This window comes from Mustela putorius, unplaced genomic scaffold (assembly GCF_011764305.1).
Source record: "Mustela putorius furo isolate JIRA1106 unplaced genomic scaffold, ASM1176430v1.1 tig00000738_pilon_pilon_pilon, whole genome shotgun sequence".
Classification (NCBI taxonomy): Eukaryota; Metazoa; Chordata; class Mammalia; order Carnivora; family Mustelidae; genus Mustela; species Mustela putorius.
This window is the reverse complement of record NW_025421463.1, coordinates 1,510,458-1,536,226: the sequence shown is the minus strand read 5'-3', so window position 1 is coordinate 1,536,226 and position 25,769 is coordinate 1,510,458. Positions and strand designations below refer to the sequence as shown.

At 62.3% G+C, this 25,769-nt stretch overlaps 1 protein-coding gene across 11 annotated transcripts in view; it reads left to right on the top strand.

Moving 5' to 3' along the window:
* Nucleotides 1-25,769, top strand: part of PRR5 (proline rich 5) — a 48,533-nt gene that overhangs the window by 19,246 nt on the left and 3,518 nt on the right. For 2 of the 11 annotated variants that reach the window (XM_045083714.1, XM_045083720.1), the window contains exons 2-7: nt 3,422-3,541; nt 12,315-12,395; nt 17,224-17,272; nt 17,919-17,976; nt 22,632-22,723; nt 23,166-23,306. In XM_045083714.1, the coding sequence (XP_044939649.1) occupies nt 3,432-3,541; nt 12,315-12,395; nt 17,224-17,272; nt 17,919-17,976; nt 22,632-22,723; nt 23,166-23,306 (531 nt within the window). In that variant the 5' untranslated portion in view covers nt 3,422-3,431. Of the gene's footprint in view, nt 1-3,131; nt 3,542-3,578; nt 9,892-11,945; nt 12,046-12,314; nt 12,396-13,036; nt 13,177-16,604; nt 16,812-17,223; nt 17,273-17,918; nt 17,977-22,631; nt 22,724-23,165; nt 23,307-25,769 lie in introns of those variants that run through there. The other 9 variants (XM_045083719.1, XM_045083717.1, XM_045083716.1 and 6 more) reach the window with 9 other exon arrangements.

Genomic DNA, 25,769 nt, shown 5'->3' with positions numbered 1-25,769 from the left:
GTGGAGGGCCTGGTGGGCGCCCAGAGCCCCTCTGCCTGCCTGCGGGGGCGGCAGCTCAGCGAGGGCTGTCACGTGGGGCCTCGGGCCCAGGAGGCCCGGTCATCTGATGCTTCCCAGGAAGCCAGAAATCAGGGTTTCTATGTCAATCTCTCCATTGTAAAACCTTGGCTGCGCACAGTTTTTGGTTTTTGTTTTTCCCCCGCACTGCAGGCTGTGCAGAATCCATTTAGGGGCTTGGCTCGGTTTGTGGCCACCCCATTGTCCCCTGTTCTGGGGGATCGGAACGGTCTTGTCTCTTCCTGGCCTCAGCCTCAGATTCCAGCCCGGGGGGGGGGGGTTTGGCTGCTCCCCTGGGCTGTCGAGCCCCACCCCCATATCCCTGTACCCCTCGCCGCCTTGCACCTGCCCAAACCCAGGGCAGCGTCACCTTCACCTGAGTGTCCTATACACACTGGCCCTGGGCTCTTTCATGGAGGTCCTCAGCTGGGGCTAGGGCACGGTGACAGCAAATGTCCTTAACACAGACCCGCAGACAGGGTTGAAGGCCCTCAGCCATCCCTACCTCCTGAATTTCTTGCTGGCCCCTTGTTCCAGAACGCTGCTCTCCACACGGCTCCCAGAGCCCCCTTCCCACCAAGACCCCCCTCAGCCCTTCCTCCCACCTCCCCCGTGGGCTGCCCTTACCCACATGCCACCCATTTTCCCTTTAATTTCTCATCCAGAGGGGTCCGCCTCCCTCCCACATGGAGCCGGCCCCTGCTGCCAGACTGCCCGTCAGCCCACCCACCTGAGCGTGCCCAGCAAACAACGCCAGCCCTCTCCCCCGGCTTGGGAAACCACCATACATCACGTCCCACCCAGAGTCCAACCCCACAGCCCTGCTCCGCCCCACTTGCCCCGCTGGTGGCTACCGTGGCTCTGCCTCCGTGCGCCCGGCAGGGCACGTTCAACAGAGCATTGGCCTTCCTATGGTCGAATGTCGTCCCTCCGCTCCTGTGCCCGGATGTTTAACTGTCCCTTCTCAGTGAGCGCCGCATTTCTACTGCACGCCGGGTTTGGGAATGTAGTGCCGACCCAGTTTAGTAGTCCCTGCCCTCCTGGCTCCTGGCACTAGGGCAGCAAATTCCCCAAATGACCAGAGGGCAACCCCGGAGCCCAACCCAGGGTGGAGGCAGCCGGAGAAGGAGATGGCCGGTGCCGAGGGAGGCGTGTGTGGTTCCCGGCCCAGCAGGTGGATGGGCGTGGAGGGAGCATACAGGCTCCAGGGGTGTTTCTAAAGAGGTGAGAAACCCCCAAGGGTAGGAAGGGGCCAGCTCAGTCCTTCCTGGCCTGTCTGCTCACACCAGGCCGTGCAAGTCTCTGCCTTGGGGATGACGGGCTTTGCGGGAGTCCACAGCCTCTGGTCTCCACTCCATAGAATTTTGAGCTCAGGGCGGGGAGTCTGATGGTCATGACCCTGCCTCCCTAGGGTGAGGGTCATGTCTGACCCACAGCAGGGGCTTGGGAAATGCCGATTGACTTTAACCGGGCCATGTGTCCCTGCAAGGTTCTTGTACACTTCGTATGGGGCTTTCTTGGCCCTCGAAGCCACAAAAGCAGCCCATCTGCTGCTTGGCCTGACCCTGGCAAACCACCCCTCCTGGAACATTCGGCTGAAAAGAGCTTCCGTTTGGGGGCTGAGCCAGGCCTAGCCACTGGCTGACTCCTGTCTACACCGCATCAGACTGCATGAGCTAGCCCCCACCCAGGGAAGGGAAGGAGCCCCTTTCTCAGGGGGCGGGCACTTTGGCTCTGCCATGAAGAGGCAGCAGGAGAAACACATACTCTGGCATAAAGGAACCAGGGGCCTCTAGGCCTCAGTTCCCTGTTCCGTGTGACACAGGGGTGGGGGGTGGCCTCTGAGCCTCTGCTGCCTGCTGAGATTCGAGGATCCGCAGCTCCTTTCTCCCCACTGATTTACGGGGGAAGTGTCTATGGGAAGACAAGGGAGCAGGGGTTGTGGTGCCAGCAGACCGTGATCAGCACAGGAACGGCCCCAGGGACTGTCCAGGAGGTAGGATGAGGGCAGCGATGCTGTGGGGCCCTGTCTGATTGGGGTGGGGGCTGTTCGCGTGCCCGTGCCCTGTGCTTAGAAGGCCTGCGTTGGCCCAACTTTGCCATTTGCCGATTGTAGGTGCTGGGCGGGTTTTTTTCACTTTCTAGACCTCATCTCCTCTATTGGGGAATGGGAAGAAGCTTTCCCACCTCTGTATCGATACTCTAAATAAATAAATGAATAAATAGAAGAATTCCTACCTGGTAGAGGGAGATCGGCCTGAGGCCAAACATCTAAAGTGCTGTGTAAAGCGTGGAGAGCGCCAAGGCTGTGCCCGCCCTTCACTGGGGTCACTGTCCCCGGCCACCAAGTCTTAGGGTACCCACTTGTTTCTGCCATCCCTGATACCTGGAGGGGTGGGTGGAGCGCCAGCTCTGCTGGTTTCTGCGGTGCAGAGGCCACTGGTGATCCCCCCAGGCCCCAGTCTGGCAGCCCCTCCACACCAGGGGAGGGTGACTTGTCATGCCCAGGCTGGGCCTCGGTGGGGTGGGGTCCTGGCCCGGTGCCCAAAGGGGTCAGGAGGTCTGCACCTCCTGACGGAAACTGGGAGGAGTTTGCGTTCACGTGACAGGGTCTGGAGGGCTCCGCGTGGGCACAGCCTTTGTGGGGATGGCCAGGAGGGGGTGACTATGGGTGAAGCATTGGCAAAGGGGTTCTGGCATGGGAGGGGGTAAGGAGTCCCTGAGCATCGTGCTTGTGGCTGCGGTGGCCGGCTCGGAGAGGACGCTTGGGGTTGGGTTGTGCGTCCCATGCGTGTTGGTTTCCTGGGGGCATAGGTGGCCCTCGGAAGACCTGAGGGGGTCCAAGCCTGACCCGGAAGTGGACACCTAGGGGGCTTTGGGGCGGCCTTGGCCGAAGAGGCGCAGACCCCGCCCCCGCTAGGGGCCCCGCCCTCCATGCCCCGCCCCCCCCGATCACACCCCTTTGCTTGAGGCCCCGCCTCGGCCCGACATAGCCACGCCTCCTCTCCCGCCCCGCCCCCCAGGACCGCCCCTGTTCCGCCCCCGGACCGGGCCCCGCCCCCGGCCCCGCCCCCGCCTCCGTTTGCGCCGGGTCCGCGCTGCCGGCCGCGCTTCTGGCGCTCCAAGCTGCGGCCGCTCGGAGCAATGATTAACCCGGCGGGCCAGCCGGCGCGGGGCCCGGGGCGGAGGCGCGGGGCCGCAGCGGGACCCCGGAGGGCAGCTCGGCTTCCTGCCCTCGCCCAAGTTTCCTCGTAGAGGGCGCAGTGCCGGCCAGGGCCCGCGGCGCGGCGTGGCGCAGGGCGCGGCGGCGGGCGCGCGTGGGCGCGGAGCGGGCCGCCCGGGTCACCATGAGGACTCTCCGCAGGTTGAAGTTCATGAGTTCGCCCAGCCTCAGTGACCTGGGCAAGAGAGAGCCGGCTACCGCCGGCGCGGACGAGCGGGGCACGCAGCAGCGCCGGGCCTGCGCCAACGCCACCTGGAACAGGTAAGGCCGCGCCCTCCGGGCCCGCCCGCCGGGCCCGGGGCCCCAGAGCCCGGGGAGAGGGAGCCTTCTGTCGGGCCCGCGCGCGAGGAATGGAGCCCTGAGCGCCGCGCTACCTCGCAGTGAGCAAAGAACTTGCTCCGCCGGAGTTGTGCGGGCGGACAGGGAAGTTTAATGCAACGTGTTTCTGGAAGGGAGGGACGAGACCGCCGACTCGGGACTCGTCCTGCAGCGCCCAGCTGGTGGGCGACGGGGTGGGCCTGGAGCCCGCGTGCTTGCCTCGCACCCGGGGGTCTTCCCACGTCTGCGCCCCGGTGCTCGTGGCCATCTGGGAGGTAAATCGAGCAGGAAGTGTTTTTCCCATTTCTCAGATGAGCAGATGAGCCTCAAGGGCGCCGTCGGTGGGTGGCCGCTGCGCTTCCTGTCTCCGAGTAAAGGTCCCTTTGGTCGGAGGGAGGTGGGCGGGTAGCTTCCCCTGAGCGGCCCCTTGTCCTCCCAGCTGTCAGCAGGGGTGCAGCAGCTGCCTGGCATTCCTGAGACGACCCTCCCCCCTGGGGGCCTTTCCCAGACTAGCAGGGGCGTGGGAAGTCCCCCCACCCCCAAGCTTTGTTTGAAGAGCAAGGCTGGGATCCGGAAAAGAGATGGTTTATGTAGTGGGATTCCCCAGCGTGTCTGTTCCTGATCCCTTTTCAAAGTAGACATTTCCACCAAAAGGAAAAGGGAGGGGTGGGGCACGGACTGAAAGGCTGTTCAGGGGGGGCTGTGAATGCCGCCCCCCACACACACACACACCTGGCAGGGAATTGTTGCCAGATGCTCTGCTGGCTGTGGTCCTGGCCCCCAGGAACCCGGCTGTCCATGTGGCCACCCAAGGAGAGTTTCTTGAGCATCCCAGTGGGCACAGGGCCACCAGCCTGAGACCCTTGTCTGGGCACTAGGCAGGACCCCATCATCCATGTGCTTGGCTTCTGTCCCCTACCAGGTTGCAGACTGCTTGTGGCTGGGTTTGCCTCAGTTTCCCTATTTGTCAGCGGGTGTGTGCATTCCTCCTTACAGGGCCGATGTGGAGACAGTGAAGGAAGGTCTGTCACGGGAGAATGTCAGTGACGCACTGACTGCACAATGTCCCAAGAGTTGATTTCTCCTGTCTCAGAATTCAGGAGAGAGAAGCTGATCCCCTGCCCACACCAACACACACACCAACACACACACACACACACACACACACACACACACACTCTTACTTCTCTGCTTTTGCTTAGTGGTAGCCAAACAGACTTAGTTCAGTTTCCAGCTCCGCCTCTACCTCACTGTGTGGCCTTGAGCAAGTCAATCAACCTCTCTGGGCCTTAATTTCCATAACCATAAAATGGGCTCATAAGGGTGTCTGCCTCAGGGGCTGTTGCATTTAGGGATTAAATGCAAACATACATATTCAAGCCCTCTGCGCAGTGCCCAGCACATGGTAGGGACTCACGGGTGTCCAGACAGGGGAAGGGCATCGGCTCAAGGGCTTAGCCCCCTGCCCTTGTGACCCTGGGGCCAGCTCAAAGTCTTGGGGAGCTCCGGGAGGGGACTGCAGAGAAAGGCCACCTGAGTCCCTCCACTGCTTTACACTTAATGGCATTTAGAACCAGCACCTGCCAGACTTCAGAAGAACACGTTTCCTCTCCCCCTGCTTGAGTCTTCCATCCCTTGGGCACCTGACCGCTCCCATCTGACGTCTTGTACTTCTCCTATGCACCCGACGCCTTCAGGTCCCTCGGTTCACTTAGCCCAGAGAGGGAGTTACTTCTCTCATCTCCCCTTTGAAGGTGCAGAGGGGGACACAGCGCCCAGCAGACCTGCCCATGTCAGTGTCACCCACATAGAACACTGTAGGGCGTGAGCCGCTGCTCTCTCCTCTCCAGACAGAGGGTGCCGAGCCAAGGAGAGGCGGGGCGCCTTCATCTGCCCTTCCCTGAGTGGGAGCTGTGTCGGGCTGGGGGTCCACTCTGGTTTCTGCCTGCCCACCCTTCCTTGCAGTGCCCCCTGTGAGGCGGGGCAGGACAACAGCCCTCATACAGGACAGCCGTGTCTGTCTTCAGGGCCCGCCTGGCTGAGCTGGGCACTCCTCATTCGGAGTCCAAGGCGTCGGGGGGACAGTGCTCCCTCCGTAGCCTTCTGCCTCCTCCAGCTTCTGGTGGTTTCTTGGCTTGTGGCAGGCTGCTTGTCTTCACGTGGCCTCTCCTGGGTCTGTGATCGAAACTCCCTCTCCTTTCTCTTGGAAGGACACCAATCATTCACTCTGGGGTCACCCTCATCCCGAATGATTCTGTCTCAGGATCCTTACCTAACTACGTCTGTGAGACCCTGTTTCCAGAGTAGACAAGAATTTCTTGGGGACCCCATTCAGCCCACCACAGTGACCCTGGGCGCATCCACCAATTTCCTGTGCATGTTTCCTCATCTGGACATGGGGCCAACATACAAGGCTTGCTCTCGTGAGAACGGGATCCGTGCGCTCACTGAGACATTCATCCCTGTGACTTGTTCTCTCATTCCTTCCTGTGCTCCCTGGCACTGGGTGGCTTCTGGGGCCACGAGTCAGCAGAGAAAGAACAGCTTCCTGAGTTGGGGGAGGGAGTCAGGAGATAAACAGGGACACAGGTAAAGGGATGAGGTCACCGCAGGTTGTGTTTAGTGCCCGGGAGAAGATCAACTGGGAGACAGGTGAGGGCTGTCATTCTTTCCTCCAGGATCTCGGCTCCGGGGGTGCGGAAGTGTTCGAGTGAGTGCTGGCTGCCAGGCACAGTTGTGTCCTCGGCCCTTCTCTGCTGGGCGGGTTTGTCCCCTGAGCCAAGTCAAGCACAGGGCCCCAGACAGGCTGTTCCAACCTGCAGCTGCACCACCCCCCCCACCTCCGTCAAGGGCCGGGACAGAACGCTCTGTGAATGCCTTCCTCCTGGGCCTCCCCAGTTAGCTCCTGACAGGGTTTGGACCCCGTGCAGGGGTGGGGCGACTAGTTCTGTGGAGGTTATGCTCTTGAGCTGAGGGGCAAGAGGGAGCTCCCCAAACCTCAGCCCGAAAGGCCTGCCCAGCGCAGGTCCCCTGGGCACGTGTTTGGGCCAGAGGTGTTAACCGTTAATGGAGTTCGTGTTAATTCTCATTCCCTGCCGGGCCTGAATGCTCCGGGTCTGGAGAGCCCAGCATCTGTCCCAGCTTCTAGCTGTGGGAGGGGAGGCCCCAGGCCGGGGGAGTGTGGGGTGTGGGCCGGTGCTGTGCCATGCACACTGCCCAGCGTCGGACACTCCCTCTGTCCCCATCGTCTCCCTCCAGGGCAGGGGTGATTGTCTTCAGCTTGCAGAGAGGGAAGCAGGTGGGGGGAATGGACTTGATCAAGACCGCACGCTAAAAGTAAATAAATAAATAGATAAATACATAAAAGAATTATCATCAAAAAAATAAAGACCCTATACTAATGTCGGGGTCTGACTTGAGGTCAGGGCTCAGGGACCAAGAGAGGTGGGTATTGGTGGTAAGAACCTGGAGGCTGGCGGCAGACGCCTTGTGGGCACTCCCCTGCCATGGGCAGGGGCCGCCTACCGAACCCCTGCAGAGTGAGAATGTTCTGCCTGATTCCATCAATGCTAGCCCCCACCCCCAGCTCTGCACTCACTTAGTGAGGGGTCCTGACCAAATGCCAGACCTGAAGGCGCTCCTGTCATTCCCCAGCGGCCCTCAAGGTGGGACTCAGCAGCCCCATTTTGCAGGCGAGGACACTGAGGCTCAGAGAAGTTTGGGAACCGGCCCAGGTCTCTACAGGGAGTCTGGGCAGAAGCTGGGATCTAACCCAGGTCCAGCTCCAAAGCCTGCATGTCTGCCACCACCTCAGGGGAGGGTCTCTGAGGAGCCGGTGGAGGCTCCCGGGTGATCCCTTGGTTGGGGGTCGGGGTTGGAGGCTGCCGGGGGCCTGGGTTTGGCTCCCCATACCCCACCCCTGCCTAGTGGCTGCTCTGGGCCCTGAACCTTCGGCCCCGCCGGGGCCATCAGGGTGGAGTCCGCGGAGGAATGGCCCCGAAGATGTCCACACCCGGCCCCCGGAACCTGCGACTATGTTAAAGGCAAAAAAAGGACTTGGCAGGCATGATGATGTGGAGGGTCTCGCGGTGGGGGCCCAGTGTGGTCACAAGGGTCTTCCCGAGAGTGAGGCCTGGGGCTCAGAGTCGGGGAGGAGGTGTCAGGATGGGAGTGGAGAGCCAGGGTGCCACGGTGCTTCCTGTGAGCGTAGAAGAAAGGGCCTGAGCCAAGCATGTGGGTGCTTCCAGAAGCTGGAAAAGGCCAGGCAGCAGATTCTCCCCTAGAGCCTCCAAGAGGAGCGAGTCACAGATTAGCCTTGTGAAACTGGTTTGGAACTTCTGGCCTTCAGAAAGGAAAGCAAACACATCTGGGTTGTTTGAAGCCACTAGGTTGGTAGAATTTGTGATGCTGACACCCGTTCCCCCCTCCCCCCTGCTTTCCCCCTCCCCCTGCACCACTGAGCGCCCTGGGCCACCACCTCCCACACCCCGGCCCGACCTCACAGCTGGGAAGGGGGCACTGTGCTGTCCCCTCCACAGTCAGGACTGGCACAGGTCAGAGCCCTTGCTGGGTGCCCAGGGAGGGGTGGGGGTGGGCACGGGCACGGACCCCTCCTGCTCAGCCAGGAACCCTGTTAGCGCTGGGAACGAGCATCTGAAGCTAGGCGGACTGAAACCCGGGTGTGAGTGGGACACGTTTGCCGAGGAGCCGATGCAGCGGACACGGGACTGGAAATGGCGTCATCACCCGTTCACTAGCGGGTCCCCTCGGGGCTTGGCCAGGGGGCACAGTCGGCTTCCAAGTTGCCTACCTCCTGTGCCTTTCACTTGGACGTAGAGAGGAAGCCATGGGCCCTGCTCCGGAGGCGGCTACAACAAAGCCAGGTGGGCCCCCCTTCATCTCTTGGCAAGGACACTGGGGCTCCATCTGGTCACCCTCAGATAGACAGGACAGGGGACTAGAGCCTCAGCAGTCAGGTAGGGTGGAGGAAGGAGCCTGGGTGGCCCCGGGAACCTGGTGGCGCCCAGCTCCCCTGCCCTTCCTCATTCACATGGCTGTCCCTTCGCAGGGACTGCTGGCTGGGAAGCCAGTGGGACACACCAGGCCTGGACACCAGGGGGAGGGGCCCGAGGAGGTGGCCGCCCTGCTCAGGGTCCAGGTCGGCCTTCTGGCGTCACCTGGCAGAGGCCTGTCCCCCTCTGTGTGTCCTCAGGCCGTGTCCACATTGAGGAAGGCACCAGAAAAGGCAGGACTCTGCTTCCAGGTCCTCCCAGGGGCCTTACCCTCTCCAGGGTCCCCAGAGGTATATCAGCCGACCTGACCAGAGGCCGGGCGTGTGGTGGGCCTGACCCCTTCAGCCTCTGCTGGGGCTTTCTGTAAGGGTGGGTGGGCAACCCTGAGAAAAGTGATGCTGGGCCAGAGGCCCACACGCGGTGTCTCCTTCAGCCCACCACCCCACATGGGCTCTGGCCCAAACCAGGGTGACCACAGGCAGGCACCCCCAGGAGCCCTACGGTGAGCCCTCCCTCTCCCAGTTTGGCTATGCCCCACCCCCCTCCTGGGCCACAGACTCCAGGGACGCTCTGGAGCCTCACCAGGGCTCTGGCACCTTCTCTTTGCTCCAGACCCACCTCGGGCCCAGTGAAGAGACTCTGGGACTCGGCCCTGCCCTACTGTCCTCCCGCACAGGGGAGGGGGACCGGCTCTGCGAAGGACAGCCCAGCGGGGAGAGGCCACGGGTCTCACCCGGAAGTGCCCTTGGAGGCCGCCTGTGGTTTCCTCGGGACCATCTGCCAGTGCCCACTCCGGGCCTGCCCACCTCTGGTCGGGAGGCCACAGACCGGGGTGGCTGGGGAGAAAGAGAAGTCACATGCGGGCCTCTTGCTCCCCGCCCTTCCTCTCCCTGAGTGGCTTACAGCAAGTTTTTTTGTTTTTTGTTTTTTTTCGTGGCCCAACTTGGGACAGAAGGGGAACCTCGGCCCCCGGCCGGGGAGGAACAGAGGGAGCAGGGCCCGTCCAGCTCGGGCAGCGAGGGAGGCCGTTTCCGAGCCAGCGACCGGGGTCGGAGGCCCACGGGCCAGGTTCGCGGGCTCTGCCAGGTGTCGTGCTCTTGGGACGCTGGGCAGTTCTTGGCTCCCCAGACCCTCGTCATTTCCTTCCGTAGCCTCGGGTGTGACAGGCCCCCGGTGTGGTGGTTAGAAGGGAGAGACTGAGAAAACCAGAGCGGATGGTTGAGCTGTGGTGGGAGCTGCTGGGGACACACCCTTCCTCGGAGACAAGCTAAAGATGCCCCAGTAAGTGTCACCCGCGGGGCACCCCACTGCCGGGCACCGTCTCCTTTGGGCGCTGGAGTTCAGAATCCATGGTGTGCGTGGGGAAGCCGAGGCACAGGTGGCCAGTGTTCACGGTGGGCAGGGAGGGGACGGCGGGTCTCAGGGTGGCCCCTGGGCTGGGCCAGAGGCTGCTGAGACTTGGGTGTTGGCGGGAATCAAAGGGAGGTGATCAGCTGATGCGCGGAGCCGGGGGTCAAGGACAGGGGCAAAACAGTCAAGCAGATAGACCACCCTCCCCTGAAAGACCACTGAGGTCGATTTCTTTCTGCAACGCAGCCGTGAGGGAGGAGGGCCCGACCTGGAGGGGCCAGGGGAGCGGGTGGAGGGCAGGCCTACAGGGAAGGGGCGGCAAGGACCCGAGGCAGGAGGGGCTGACGCATGGGACTCTCTGAGGGTCAGAGAGCCGGCCTCACCATCCAGAGCCACAGGGTGCAGGGTCACCTCTGGGCTGGGGTCCCTCTGGCAGTCGGCCTGGTAGAGGAGGAAGGCGGGGGCGGGGCTGCTAGGAGCAGGGGTGTGTGAAGAGCGGGAGGGGCCGCCCGGGGCTCGTCCTGCCCCTCCCACCTCAGGGCCTCTGTACCTGGTCCCCGCTGCACCTTGGAGCACCTCGGACCGGCTGGGCCCCCGGGCCCCAGGGCGGTGACCAGGACTGTCCTGTGCCTCCTGCCCCCCGGCAGCCCCCACAGGGCTGGGAGTCGGCCTGCAGCTGCTCGGATCCAGGGTGACAGCTGCTGGAGGACTGGCGCTGTTCATGCCCCTGGGAGGGGGTGGGGGTGTGCACGGTCCTGCCCCGGCCGGCCTCAGACCCGGCTGCATGGGGACAGGGGGCAGCTGCTGGATGAGGAGCTCTGTGCCCTTCCGCAGGAGACATGGCCTCTGTGATCCTCTGTCTCCCCGTCTGTGAAGTGGGGGGCCAGTCTGCGTTCCTGGGAAGGGTGGCGCTAATGCCAGTAGCCAAGGGCATTGGGAGCCTGGTGGCTGCTGCCTGGTCTGCGATGGAAATGGCAGCGCGCGCCCGGCTGTTCCCTCCACGCTGAGAGTCTCGGCAGTGGGTCTGTGAGCTTCAGAGCCATGCCTGGGGCCTGGGTGGAGGGCAGAGGAGCCACCCAGACCTGGTTCTTGCCCTCGGAAGTGTGTGGCCAAGGGAGGGCGGGGTGCTGATAGGAAAGTGAATCAGCAAAGTGCCAGGATAGGAGGCTCCCTGGGGAAAGGGAGGGGTCAGGAGGGCTTCTTGGAGGAAGTGGCGACTGAGCTGAGTCTTCAGTATGAACAGCTGCTTACCTTGTAGACAGGGAGGAGAAGGGCTTTCCAGACGGAAGGGGCAGTGGGTGCAGAAACCCAGAGGTGTAGTGGCCTCTGGCTGATCTAGCACTCTCGCAGTCTGGAGTGTAAGATGCCCCGGAATGCAGGGAGAGGCCGTTCCTGACAAGCCTCGAATGCCATGTCCAGGCCTCGGGCTGTATCTGCAGGCGTCGGATTCCTCACAAGACCCTGGTCAGAGAAGTGACTGGAGGCAGCAGGGAGACAGGGCAGCTGGTGGGATCAGGTCCAGGCATGCAACGAGGGGCCCTGGCGAGAGGGGAGGGGAGGGCCGCAGCGGAGCTCCAGGAGCTAGAAATGGATCTGACCTCAGGGTCAGTTGGTTTCAGAGGGTGAGGGAGAGTCAAGAATGAATTTTCCCCAAATGCTTACAAGTTTCTCCAACAGCGAGGCTCTGTGCTCTTGGGGTCTACAGACAGTGATGGAAACAAGTTAATCAGATCACAGAAACACGGTTATACAGTGCCGGTCCGGAAAAGCTGGCAACAGTGTGTGATCTAAAGAGAATAGATAATGGAAGTGGGTGAGGACCAGCCAGCAGAATTGGTGTGTGCAAAGGCCCTGTGGCTGGAGGCCACTTCCCAGTGGGGCACAGAGCATGAGCGTTCAGTGCTCAGGGACACCAGGAGTCAGGAAGGGCCGGCTCAGGGGCACCTGGAAGCCCATGGTGAGTGTCGGGATCGGATACGTTGCAGGGTGGGACAGGTGATCAAAGGGTACCCTTGGGAATAGAAGATTCCAGAACATAGGAAGGGAAGCAGAGTGTGTGAAGGCCACAGAAGACATCCTGGAGAGGTAACTTGGAGGTGACTCAGGCCTGGGGCTCTGGGGAGGCTGGGGCTAGGGATGTAGATCTTGGGGTCGAGGTGGGGACTGAGGTTCTGGTATGGACAGGGTCCCGTGAGGACAGCCGACCCCTGCTCTCCTGGGCTTGCCTTGCAAGAGAAAAGATGGGCACCTGTTTCTGATCAGACCCGCTTCTGTCCCTCGAGCCAAGTAGGGGAGGAGAGGGCAGGTGGGGAGGGGCGGCGGGGCCTCAGTGACTGTCTTTCTCCCGCCCGCAGCATCCACAACGGGGTCATCGCCGTCTTCCAGCGCAAGGGGCTGCCTGACCAGGAGCTCTTCAGCCTCAACGAAGGCGTCCGGTGAGTGGCCGCCTGTCTGTCCTGTCCGGGGCCTGTGAGTGGGGCGGGAGGCTGTAGCCAGGCCCTGCCTCCCCAGCCACGCCTAAAATACTGCCCTTACGGCCGCGGTGGGCAGCGACCCCGGGGCCACCGTGTGCAACTTGACCCAGGTTCTGGTCGTGTGGCTCTTGGGCCTGGTAGACCTTCACCCCCACTGGTCCCGAGGACTTTGTCTTCAGGGGAAGCAGGGTGGGACTTGGACAGGGGCTCGAGATCACGCCCACATTCCCCGCTGGTGTTGAGCATCATGAAGGATATTATTCTGTTAAAGAGGAAGGACCCACCTGCCTAATGACGGGAGTGTCGTTCCCGGAAAGGCAGTCACAGCCCGGCCGAATGCCCCTCATTTCCTGTGGACGGCCAAGCAGTGAGCACTGGTGAGGGAGTCCAGGAGGGACCAGCCCCTCCAGGCTGCTGCTGTGAGCCGGGCACCGTCCGTCACTCAGGGAGTCAGCAAGGCCAGCCCCGGTCGTCCTGCTTTGCGGTGAAGGAGGCTGAAGATCAGAGAGATGGGGATGTCTGCCCGGGGCCGCACAGCTGCCTCAAGGAGGCATTTCCTCTCTTTGTGCTATTCCCTTCTCACTCCGGGCTCTGCTACCCAGTCCCTGTGTCAGCTGGGGAGAGGGGGCGGCCCAGCTCCTCGTCGGCTCACGATGGGAATGAAGGATGATGGGGAGCGGGATCGTGTTCATACAGGGCACCCCGCCCGGTGTGGCAGGGCCGCAAAGGGCCTTACAGACAGGTAAACTGAGGAGCGGGGTGGGTAAGGGGCGGCGTTGCCTCTCCCAGGCCCCCTTCCATGCAACCCGTCTCGGGGGTCCTGCTTTCCTCAGGCTCCTCGACTGCCCATTTTACCGGGGAGGGAACTGAGGCCAAGGTCACTTGTTGTTGCGTGTGCCCACAGGGCTGGTCAGTGGAGCTGGGGCTCGGGTCCCTGACCCCAGGGCCTGTGGGTCCTTTGGGACGTCCCCCTGCCCAGCCCCCACCCAGCTTTCTCCATCCCAAAGCCACGTTAAAGCAAGTGGCAGGAGTTACGCGTGGTCCCCGTGAGTGGTCGTTGGCCTCGATCCCACGAGAAAGCCTGGTGACTGGAGCCGTTGATGGCGCTGTCACCCAGACGTTCCCCTCGGTTCTCGGGGCCACGTGGTGAGATGGGGGTAGGTGGGGGTGTTCCTCGGTGGGCCCCGGCGAGGCTAAGGCCAAGGAGGTGAACAGGCAGAGGACCCTGACATCGGCCATCACCCTTTCTTCCCTCCGTTGTCATGTACACGCATGTACACGCATAGGTGGGCACAGCGACACGTAATTCACTCTTCAGATGTACAGTTCCGTGGTTCCTCACAGATTCAGAGTTGTGAGTCCTCACCGCTGTTTGATTCTGGAACATTCTCACCCACCCCACCCCCCCATAAAAGCCTGTCCCCATTAACAGTCACTGCCCAGCCCCTGACAAAGGCCAGTCGAGCGTCTGTGTCTGTAGATTTGCCTCTTCTAGACGTTTCACATACGCGTGATCACCCGGTGTGCGCACGGCCTGGGTCGGCCGCATCCGTGTCGCCTCACGCCTTCAAGCTCGTCGCATCGGAGCCCGTGCCTGCGCCTCATTCCTTCTCGCGGCCAAATACTGTTCCACGCTAGGGAAACCGCGTTCCCTGCACCCGTTCGCCGGTGATAGCTGCCCCCTCGGCCGTGACACGCACACGGCTGTGAGCGCGCAGGGCTTCCTGTGACCCGCGGACACGTGGCTTCGTTTCTCCTGGGGCCACCCCCAGGGTGGGGTAGGGGCTGCCCCGCTGCTCTGCATGGCTTTGCTTCCCACCCCGGAGCCCGCGGCCTGCGCCCCCGCCTTCTTCCCTGCACGCGCGACTTGACTTTCGGGAATTTGTATTCTAATGGCACTTGCAGGCGTGAGGAGCCCTTTCATGGCTGAGGTTTGCACTTCCCTGATGACTGAGGACGGGAACATCTTTTCACGGGCTTGTTGGCCATCTGCAGACCATCTTTGGGCAATGTCTCCTTGGCCCATTTATAAATGGGATGACTTATCTCTTTCTTGTTGAGTCGCGGGAGTTCTTTATATATTCAGGGTCTGGACCTTCAGCAGGCTCTGACTGGCACATCTGCTCTCGCTCCGTGGGTTGTCTTCGCACGTTCCTGGGGCTGTTCTCTGAACCATGAAGGTTCAATTTTGGTGACATCCAGGGTGTGGTCCAGCCTCTCTCTTGACCCGTTCCTTTGACCGCCTTCTCCAAAGGCCCCAAACCAGGCACACTTCGTATAATAGTTTCCCCAGACTAAGTCACTCTGGGTCACAGAGGACACCCCTCCAGGCACACCATGCCCCCAGCATTCGATGGCACAACTCCTGGCCTGCCCAGGGCCAGGAGAATTGCGTGGGGGCTCTTGGGCAAGAGCTCAGCCACCTGCTCTGTCCTGAGAGGCCCCTTCTGTTGCCTTCTGGGCTCTGGCATGCAGATCCACTGGCCCTGTGACTCCCAGAAGCCACCAGACCCATCTGGCCAGGGTGGCCCTGGCCTCGGCCTCTGCCCCCCACCCCGGCCCCTTTCTGTGGCTGTCTCTCTCCCCTCTGATGACACCCGGGCTGTTCCCCCGGCAGTGCCTTCCCCAGGTGGTGTCCTGGGGTGATTAGGCTGCCTGGGCATTCGCCTGCGGATACGGGAGCTGCCTAACCTGCAGGCCCCCCAGCGTCTCAGTGTCCACATCTGTAGAATGATAGAATGAGCGTGACTCCCCTCCAGCAGCTGGGAGAGCCAGTGGATGCGGCACACACAGATGCTTGCCCAGCCATGCCCCTCACCCCTGCTCAGGGGCTCACGTAGTGAGTTAAGAGGAAATATCGGGAGGTGTGTGGGGAGCTGCAGGCAGCCGGCAGTGGGGCAGAGGGTCTGCTCGGCCCTGAAGGAGACGTTCATTCATTCGTTCATTTGTTCATTCGTTCATTCATGTTCGTACTCACTGTCACTAATCACAGGCCAGGGAGAGAGAGAGGAGGGCTTTACTGAGCACCTGCTGCATACACCAAGAGTGAGCTGTGGTCTCACTTGACAGCCCGGACCCTCCTCCCCGCCTCCTGGCATGTCTCTGGTCCCAGAGGAGGGTGCCGGAACTCAGGTAGGGGCAGGGACTTGCCCAGAGTCACACGATGGACCAGCGGCATCGGGCTGGCTCTCTGACCCCTGACGGGCGGAGGGGACTCACCCAGGCTCAGCCTTGATCCCTCCTTGCCCTTTGCTCTGTGGCCATGAGTGGCCCCTTGGGTCACACACGTGGTGACCTGAGATAGACATTGAGCCTGCCCATGGGGGTCACACAGCTGAGGTCATGTGAGGTGAGGTCACATCCGGTCCTTGGAAGCCCAGACGACTGGGACAAGGTGGAGGGACCGTGGCAGGGGCTGACCACAGGGGCCACTGGCTTCACACCCCCTTGCTGTCCGAGGTGGAGTTCAGCCTGGTGAATGTGGCCACGGTTAACGACACAGTGACGCAGGGATGGCGTCGGGCTGTGACATGGGGTTGGTCCTGTGCTAAGAGGAGCTGCCAGCCAGGGGTGTAGGACAGGGTGCCAGGGGCGCGGGACAGGGTCCTAGGGCTGCCCCCAGACAGCCGCAGTTGCTCTGACCCTCAGGGTCCCCATCTGCCCCATCCAGGGACACCAGGACCATGGTCAGGCTGGCATGAGCTTTGGGCTGGGACCGGCCTGGTCCAGCTGTGTCTCTCTTCAGCCCCCACGCCATCATCTCTGCGCCTATTTCCTGCCCGAAGCCCCAGGTTCCAGGGATGCCGGCTGCTGGGTGCTGGGTGCTGGGTGCTGGGTGCTGGTCACCGACACAAGCCACCTGCCCTCTGTCCCTCTGCTTCATTTACCCTCAGGCCCGCACCCCCCCCCACCCCCACTGGGGACAGCCAGTCCTTGGGGGGTGGTCCGCTTTCAGCTCCGCCAGGAGGGTGGAGTATAGTCCCCCGAAAAGGCCTTTGAGGACCAGCGCACCCTCTTAGTGGGGATGAGGGACGGTGAGTTTGGTGCCCCCTCAAGTGTACGTGCCTGCTTACACACGCGTGTGCGTGCACACACACAGCTCCAGGGCGACAGAGACGAGAGGGGAGGTCAGGTGTTGGGCCACGTGTTGACAGCGCCCGCGTGTTTCAGGCCGTGCTTGGTCTGGACCGGGACGCCCGCCATGCCCAGCCCCCAGAGGTGTGCAGTGCGGAGAGCTGTCAACCTGAGTGCGAAGGAGGCGGCTCAGACCCTAACTCGGTGTGTCCCGTGTGGCCTTGGACAAGTCACTGGACCTCCCTGAGCCTCCCTTGTCTCGCTTTTAGAAGGGAACCGTACTGGGCACCTGCTGCTGGGTTGGTGAGGACAATACAGGAGAGCTGCCCTGGGGAGAGAGGCGGAAGGCGGGTAGCTGTGCTGGTGGCTTGGGCTGGGCGGTGGGGGACGGAGCCGAGGCTCAGAGGCCCAGAACTGCTCCCGCCCCCGACAACGTGACAGATGCCGGTGGCCCTCGCTTGCTCCGGGGAACCTTCCGCTTCCTCTCGTGTGCAGTGTTGGCGGGAGCCCGCAGAGCCCCAGTGAACACCACGGAGGCCTGAGGCCCACCCAGCCCTCCCTCCCCGCCTGCCCCCTGCACTGGGACGGGGTGGGGGGCGCATGCCCACACTTCCCCCTGGGCTGAGCGGGTCGGCCTCCTGCTGCCCCCGGCGACCCCCATCAGCGCCGCCTGGGCCCTGCCGCCCCTCACTGTCCTGTCCCCTCCCGCCCACAGGCAACTCCTGAAGACAGAGCTGGGGTCGTTCTTCACCGAGTACCTGCAGGTGGGTGGTCTGCGCTCTCGAGCGGGCCGGGGTTGCTTTCCGAGCAGGCCAGAAGGGACCGGGGTCGCCTCCTCTCCGTGGTCCACAGTGTGCTAGGTTCCAAGGACTGCCGCACCACTGTGGCTCCGTTTCCCTGTCCCGCTGGGGCGGGTCGTCGGGCAGGTTCATGACAACGGTGCGGGTGAAGTCTGCGCGCCGGGCGTGCCCTGGCACGTGGCAGGACGCAGGGCTGGTTCCCTTCCGGGCCGTTCACCTCCCGGAACACAGGGTAGGCTTCCAGATGTCCCCGTCACTGCAGGGCCCCTGCGCCCCGAGCACGCAGTGACGCTGCTGGCCTGGCGTCGGCATCCTGAGGCCCCTGTGGCCGAGGCCCTGCCGTTGGCTGCATTCGTCATGCCGCCTCTGGCCAGGGAGCCTGCAGAGTTCACGCACACCCGGAACCGGCCGTCAGTGTCTTCCCAGCACGAGCCGAGGTTCAAGCTCTGCTTGGGGTGGGGGAGGTTGGGGGCAATGGGTGAGTCCCGGCCCCCTGGGCCTCAGCTGCCGGCTGATGGGGCGAAGGGGCAGGGGGAGGCCTTCTGGGGGCCTCCGCCTGCCCGACGCCATCCGCCGGGGCAGTAACAGCTTACCTGTGTGTGCTTTCCAGAACCAGCTGCTGACGAAAGGCATGGTGATCCTGCGGGACAAGATCCGCTTCTATGAGGGTGAGTGTGGTGGCCCACAGCGGGGACCGAGTGCAGGGACTTGCCACCGTCCCTGCTGGGACACGTGGCCCTGCGTGCCTTGCCTGTGCCCCCGGGTGGCAGGGCGGCGAGGCCACAGTCTGACTCCAGGAGCGGACCTTACCGGGGAGAGAATCTGCCCTTCCTGCCTCAGCCCCACAATTTGCTGGAGCCCGAGAGGGCTGCGAAATCGGGGAAAAGCCTGCCCCCGGGGCCTCTGGTGCCAGTTCCCGCAGCCTGGGAGATCCCCTGACAGGATCTTAGAGGACCGGGCAGCTAGCATAGGGCCGAGGTTGCCCTGATGTTCCCGAAGGAGGAGGTGGGAGGCGGGGACTGTCACCGGGAGCCGCTGTCCCGTCAGAGGTTGGGGCCTGAGCTTGGGGCTGGACCTTCTAGATGAGTTTGCTCTTTCCATGCTCATACCCAGCCACGAGACCTTTGGTTCCCTGTGCCTGTTTCCTAGCTGGGGACAGTATGTCTGCAGCCGCACTGAGTAGAGAGCGGGGTGCCCAGGCCAGTCTGACCCCAGCGCACATGCCCTTGGCCCTTCTGGAGGCCCCTGATCTCCAGCGCACCTCTGCCGGGCCCGGGCCTCAGCAGGTAGGGCAGGGTCCCGGCGGGCTCCGCCTCCCTCCCCCCAGCACCCTCCAGCTCCCATGTCCCTAGGTCAGGGGGCAGCGACCAAAGTGGTGTGTCCTCGTAGGAGTGAATTGGCAGAGAGAACGATCACATTTTGAGAGGACCCAGCTCAGACCACAGTGCCTTTGCTGAGGCCTGTTTTGTGCCAGACCCGGGGCTGAGTTCAGGCTCCAGGAACATTCGCTGAGCACCTTCTATGCACCACGCACTCGGCACTTGCCTACTCTCCGCGAGACCGTCCTGCGTTTTTTCCAGCTACTAACTCACTGGCTTTCCCAGCAGTCCTGCTTGGGAGATACCACTGCAGCCACTGCACATACAGGGAAACTGAGGCACCCAGGCCATGTGGCTCTGTGCGGCAACCTGGTTCCACTGCCACTTTGGTTCCTTCTTCAGTCCTTACTCTGATCCTAGAAAGAAGGAGTATAATCCCATTTCCCAGAGGAGGACACTGAGGCCAGTGGCCTAGTGTGCATTGGGTGAGCTCAGAGCCGCGTGTCCCCCGCTCTCTCTGCACGTCCTGCTTCTGTCGGGGGCAACGCTGAGGCGGGAGCGTGGGAAGGACCGCCAGGACCACAGTCCAGCGGAGGGAGAGACAGACCGCCGGGGTCCAGGCTGGCTTCCTGGAGGAGGCAGCAACTGAGTCAGCAGTCGAGGCGCTAAGGATCTGGCACCTGGTGGAGGTCCCTCCCACGCCCCCTCCTTACTCGGCACATTCCAGCAGTCCCTCTGCCTCCCACCGGCTCCGGCCCAGGGGAGCTGGGAGCTTCAGAGAAGAGAAGCTTTGTGCAGCTTAGTCAGGCCCTGCCTGTAGCGGCCGTGTCACCAGGCCACCCTCTGGGGTGTGCCCACCCCATCGAGCCGCCCCAGGCCGCAGGGACCGGCACAGAGCCCCAGTCTAGGGGCCATGGGTCCTGGCCTCCATTTCCCACCCAGCCACAGACCTCAGCCTTGGTCTCCCCCTCTTAGCTCCGTGGGGCTGGATGGACTCCACCCATGTGCTCAGTACGGGTCAGGCCGCAGCTAGCTTCTGGGGGCCTGGAGATGGGGGAGACGGCTCTGTCCACCAGGGATTAACAGTCCAGTCGGGTACATGGACGCGGACCAGACGGTGACAACTCCGTGTGATGCATGGCGGTGAAGGAAAGCCGTGGGGAAGGAAGGGTTCACTCCGTCTTAGCAGGGAGGGCTCCATGGAAGCAGTGGCCCTTGAGTCAGGCCTCAGAATGTAGTCTGTCGGGAAGCCGTTCTGCCCCTCTCGGTCTATACCAGGGGACAGTCGCTGACGCCACTCCCCGATGGGCGGCCTTTGGAGCCTGCCCTGTCCACCTTCTGCCCCGTTTGGCTCCCAAAGAAGCTCTTTACTTGAGATCGCTCCCTGTGGCCAGCCATGTCCTCACCTGTGCCTCTGCTGGGGGCCGGGGGTGGCCTCGCCCACCCGCCTCCAGCCTTGCGGACATCAACTCCCAAGCACAGCAATTCCTGGAAACGAGAGGCCAGGAGGGACAGCCTTGCCATGGAGCCTCTCTCCCGGACCACGCCTAAGGCTGTGGTTCCGTGGTCTCCCAGCCAGGCTTACGGGAGTGGGGTCGGGCTGCCGCCCAGGATGGCTCCTTAGCGGCCAGACACCCGATGACTCCAGGGAGGAACCCAGGGCCTCCTGCAGGCTCCAGGCCCTGGGCTCGGCCCTCTCTTGGCCTGCAGGTATCCCAGCCCATTACTGGCCATCTGGCCTGACTCCCCAGTGGCCTTCACACACTGGCTGGCGGGCCTGACTCCTGGCCAGCTGGCCTCCTCGGAGCCCCTGCTGTGGCCTTTTCCATGGCCCTGTGGTCATCACGGGGCTGAGACCTGAGCCAAGATTAGCCTGGTACGCTCCAGTCTCCCGGGCCCTCAGCGCTCGGAGGGAACATAGGAGGGCAGAGGACCCACATACCGGGGGAGAAGCCCGGTTCTGCCGAACTTCAGCACAGACAAGGCGGCCCGCACGGGTGCACCGGTGGCCACAGCCATGGCCACCACTGAGTGAGCATTTGCTGCACAGCAGCCTCCGCCCAGTGCACGCGAGGACGTTCACAACCATCTTATGGAGTGTCACATGGAGGCCTGGTTGCCGGACTCCCTAGGGTCCCACGGCGAAGCAGAGCAGGGCTCCAGCTCTGGGCAGCCTGACGCTGTCACCCCCGACAGCCCCCCCACCCAGCCTTTGTCGCCAGCCCTAGACCACAGGCCCCAGCAGAGAACTTGGCCCGTGGGCGAGCCTGTGCTTCCTGGCCTCTTGGTCGCCTGGAGCTCTGACGGGCCCTCGAGGCTGTGTTTTACAACATCTGCTTTCCACAGCATTTCCGCCCCATAGGCTGGAGAGCGGCCTGCGGACGCCGGCCTGGCCCGGGCCCAGAGCCACCCCACGGCCGGCCCAGAAAACTGAGCCGTCTTTCTTCTCACCGGGGCCTTTGTGTAGACAGAGGCCTGCGGGCGGCAGCAGCCACCCATCCTGGGTTCCACAGAGCTAGGTGTGGGCCCCTGGGGAGGGCTGGGAGCTGGCCGCCGGGCGGAGAGCCCCAGGGCCCACAGATCGGCCATGCACAGAGGCCACCCTCGCTGCCCACGGGGCTGGACGGGCTTCCCGGGGCCGCCCCCACCAGGCTTCCCTCCCAGAGCCCCCGCACCTACACAGAGTTGGGGCCTCTACGGGCAGTGAAAGTGTGGGGTTCGGAGTCCAAAGGAAGTACGGAGAAGAGGGGAAGGCCTTTGTTCGGCTCGCTGGTTCCCATGGAGACCTCGAGGCGTCCCGCACGAGCGGTGTGGTCTGGGAGGCCAGCCAGCATGTGGCACTTCACCCTTCTCACCCAGAGACCCCAGCACACCCCGTTTTTCTCCAGCCGTCCACTGGAGGTCCCACCGAGCCGCAGGGGCCTTGGCGACGTGCTTAGCCTGGACCCGGCAGGCCAAGCTTTCTGTTTGTTCCAGGCAGGGGGGCTGAGCACTCAGAGCTTTGCATGTCCTGCAGCAGTCAGCAGTCAGCAGTCCAGTCCCAGCTCGGGGACACCTCATCTGTCCTTATCCCTCAGAGACTGCCCTCCCTGAGGAAGGCAGGCTCCTTCCTGGGGCTGGCAGAAACACCCAGAGCCTGACCAAATGCCTGCTTTCCACACATCTACTTGTGTGGTTCCCACACTGAGGATGTCCATCAACCCAGCAAATCCAGCCTCCTAAATCAGCTTAGCACTTCCTCCGGGAAGCCCTCCCTGCCGGCTCCTCTCCACTTTCTCTGGTTCCCTTCCCGACCTGGGATGCACTGTTCTTGGATGTGATCTCCCCGGTTCCTCTGACCCCAGCTCAGGCAGCCCGGGCTGGCAGGGACCAGGGGCCTGGAGGAGAAGGACCTGAACCTCTCAGAGGCTCCGTCTCTTGGTCTGCCCACTGAGGTCGCCCCTTCAATGGGCAGATGATTGCGCTCCTAGTTGCCATTCAGAGTCTTGCTTCCCTGTCCTGTGATGGGTCTGGGGATCTGGGAGGCTCTGGTGGGTCCCCAGTGCCCAGTATAGGTGCTCTGCAAACATCTGCATGGGTGGACAGATTGCCCGCCTGCTGGGGGAACACCGTGGGAATTGGGAGGAGACAGGGCTATGTGTGGCAGCTGCCAGCGCGGGCAGGGGGCGTTCCTGTGTAGGACTGGGGTGGGATGAAGGAATGGGAACCGGCCAGGACTTACCAGCTCTTTCTCTGCCCTGGGCCTTGGTTCTGCTCATTTCATCCCCACAGTCCTGGGAGGTTGGCCCTTTCACTGTCCTGTTTTATTAATGGGAGAAACTGAGGCACGGGGTAACTACGTCGTGGACCCCCGGCCACAGAGTTGCTAAGGGCTGTGTGCTGTCAACCTGGGGGGCAGGGAGGGCGCCTCCAGGGCCCAGAGCCTGGCCCTCAGCTCCCATGCGGATGGGAGAGAGGACTCCAGCCTGGGAGGGCTGAGCAGTGACAGCTCCCTGTGCCCACAGGACAGAAACTGCTGGACTCGCTGGCAGAGACGTGGGACTTCTTCTTCAGTGACGTGCTGCCCACACTGCAGGCCATCTTCTACCCAGTGCAGGTGAATGGCCCCTGCAGCCGTGGGATGCCCCAGGGCCCAGGCGACCACCCATCCCAGCCTTCCAGCATGCTGTCCCCAGCCCGGGGATGGCCACGTCCCTGGACCCCTCACCTGCTTTCCCTCCTACAATTTGGAACGAAGGACGGTGTCCCCACACACACACACACACAGGCCCTATAAAGTCCTGGGCAGCACATAGTAGGCCCTTCCCAGCATACAGTAGGGGCTTGGTATGTGACAGTGACCCTTTCCTTGCCTGGGCAAGCTGGCTGGGGCCTCTCTTCGGGACAGGGCCATCCAGGGAGGAGGGTGGGGTAGAAGGGGGCCCAGGGATATGTAGGGTCGTGTCGTAGCCCTGGGATCTGGCCCCGGATCGGCAGACAGGGAAGCAGCAGTTTCTGACGATGGCAGCGGGGTGGGGCACGGCTTTCTGTGTCCGCAGGGCAAGGAACCATCCGTGCGCCAGCTCGCCCTGCTGCACTTCCGGAACGCCATCACCCTGAGCGTGAAGCTGGAGGATGCGCTGGCCCGCACCCATGCCCGGGTGCCCCCCGCCATCGTGCAGATGCTGCTGGTGCTGCAGGTGCGTGGCCCCACAAGGAGGCCACTGGGCATGAGGCCGGGCCTTCCAGACGCAGAGCCTGAGGCAAGGGTCTGGGTCCACAGGACTCGTCAATGGGGAGAGACTGTTAGGAGAAACCTGTAAGGAGATAGGGAAGCAGGAGGATCTCAGAAGGTGTTGGGGGGAGATGGGAGTTCAAGAGAAGGCAGACATCAGCCTCATCCCATGGGGAGCCCAGGAGTGTGGATGGGCCCAGAGGTGTCCCCAGTGGGCAGGGACTATGCTATCACACCCTGTACCAGCCAGCTGTTGGAGCTATTGGCTGCCTCCCCACAACGGTTCCAGACATTCCTGGTGCCGGTGTCTTTCACCCGCCAGAGCAGCTTTAGGAAGGGGGCGGCCACACGCTGTTGGCAGCCTTGCTCCCAGCAGCTAGGGATCAGTGGCCTGCCCAAAACAGCAGAGGGTCTGATGGACCACAAACAGGGCCTTTTGCAAACTCCTGCATCCCAAGCGCAGGACCCTGTAGTTTGCCAGCTTGTCGCACTGTAAAAGGACAGAGGTAGGCACTGCCATCCACCCCATTTTACAGGTGGGAAATAGAGTCCTCGTTTGCCCAGAGCTAACGAGGCCTGGCCTCACCCACATCTGACGGCTCCGAAGTCCTGTTCCTTGTTCTTCATCCCCTCGTGCACATGGGTAACCTAAGTTAGTCTGCGAGGTTGGTCCTAGGGTCCAGGGCAGCCAGTGAAGATTGCAGAGCAAGGAAGGTGCTGACGAATGTGGAGGTCTGAGGGTCGAGGGACTGCACAGGGCAGGAGCTGGTGGTCGTTCTGGCAACCACATGTCCTGCTGTTGGGATTTGGAAGGATTTTAGGGGAACCTGGCTGGGTTGAAGCCGGGGCCCTCTAAGGACTTTGTGCCTCTCAGCCTCTTTCCTCGCCTGTATGACGTCCTGCCTGCAGGACAGGTCCAAGGACAGCGGGGAGTAATCCGATGTAAAGCCTTTTGTGGTGCTTCTGGGAGCCTGCGGTGGCTGGACAGGGATTTGGAGCCGAGGAGGTCCCACCCCAGGCTGGTGGCTAGACTGGGGTGGTGCTGCCCCCTGGTGGCCTCTCTGCCTCATGCAGCTTCCTCCGCTTGGTCCCGTCACCCCTAGGACTTGCCCTCCTGCCCCATCGCTGTTGCCCCACTCCCGACCTGGCCGGCACTTTGACTGAGCTTGTCCCCACTGTTTTCGAGTCCCAGATGGATCTGAAGTCACAGCTGCTGGTTAGCATGTGTCGAGGGCCTACCGTGTGCCCTGTACTTCCCCAGCAGAGTGACCGTTCTCCTGGGGAAGCCAGGGGAGCAGCTCAGCCTCTGAGTGCTCACAGGTAATGCAGCCCCGGGGCTGCCATTCTCAGTGTGCAGTGGGGAGCAGAGACAAACGTCCTGTACAAGGCTGGCGAGTGAAACAACGTGAAGTTCACGGAATGCCCGGATGCGCAGAAGCATCGTGCTGGTCCGTGCTGCTGTCCGTGGGGGCGGAGGCAGTTCCCAGGGGCTTGGGGTCTGTAGTGATGGCTCCTCTTCGTTCTGACGGTGGGAGTTCGTGTGCTCTCTAGTAGTCAGCCCGGCGGGGGCCTAGGGATGTTCCCGGTCTTTTTGAGGAGCCGGCTTTTGGTTGCCTTGATTTTCCCTGAGGATTTCCTGCTTCAGTCTTAGTGAGGTCTCTCTGATTATTTCTCTTGTGCTCTCTTTGGATTTTGTTCGCTCTTCTTTTTCTGGTTTGGGGTAGACACTTACTGACTTCAGGTTTTCCCTTTACTAATGTATCCGTTTGATGCTACAGTTTCCCTCCAAGCATTGCTTCCAGTGCGTCCCATCAGTGCGGATCTGTTTTCATTTTCATTTCATTCAAAACATTTTAAGATACTTGCTAAGATTTCCTCTTTGGGGGATGGCTGAGTAGCTCAGTCCGTGAAGCATCTGGCTTTGGCTCAGGTCATGATCTCAGGAGCCTGGGATCGAGCCCTGCATCGGGCTCCTTGCTCAGCGGGGAGCCTGCTTCTCCCTCTCCTTGCTGCTCCCCCGCTTGTGCTCTTTCTGGCAAATAAAATCTTAAAAAAAAAAAGAAAAAAGAAAAAGATCTCCTGTCGGATCCGTGGCTTACTTAGAAGTGAGTGAGTTGTTTGATCTCCGCATACCTGGGGCTCTCCCGGCTCTCTCCCCGCTCCTGACTCCCTGGCTTCATACTGCTGTGCTCTGAGAGCCGGCGCTGTACTTACATCCTTTTAAATTTGCAAAGACGCATTTTATAGCCCAGAATGTGGTCTGACTTGACAGGTGAACCGCAGGAGCTGTGGGACGTGTGTTTCTGCATCCGGGGAGGGGCGGGGGGCAGCGGTCTGACAGTGATTGGCGTGTTGCGTGCCGTGTCCTTCCTGAGTTCCTGCCTGCTGGTCTGTCTTCGCAAGCGGATGAACGGTCTGTTCCTCGGCT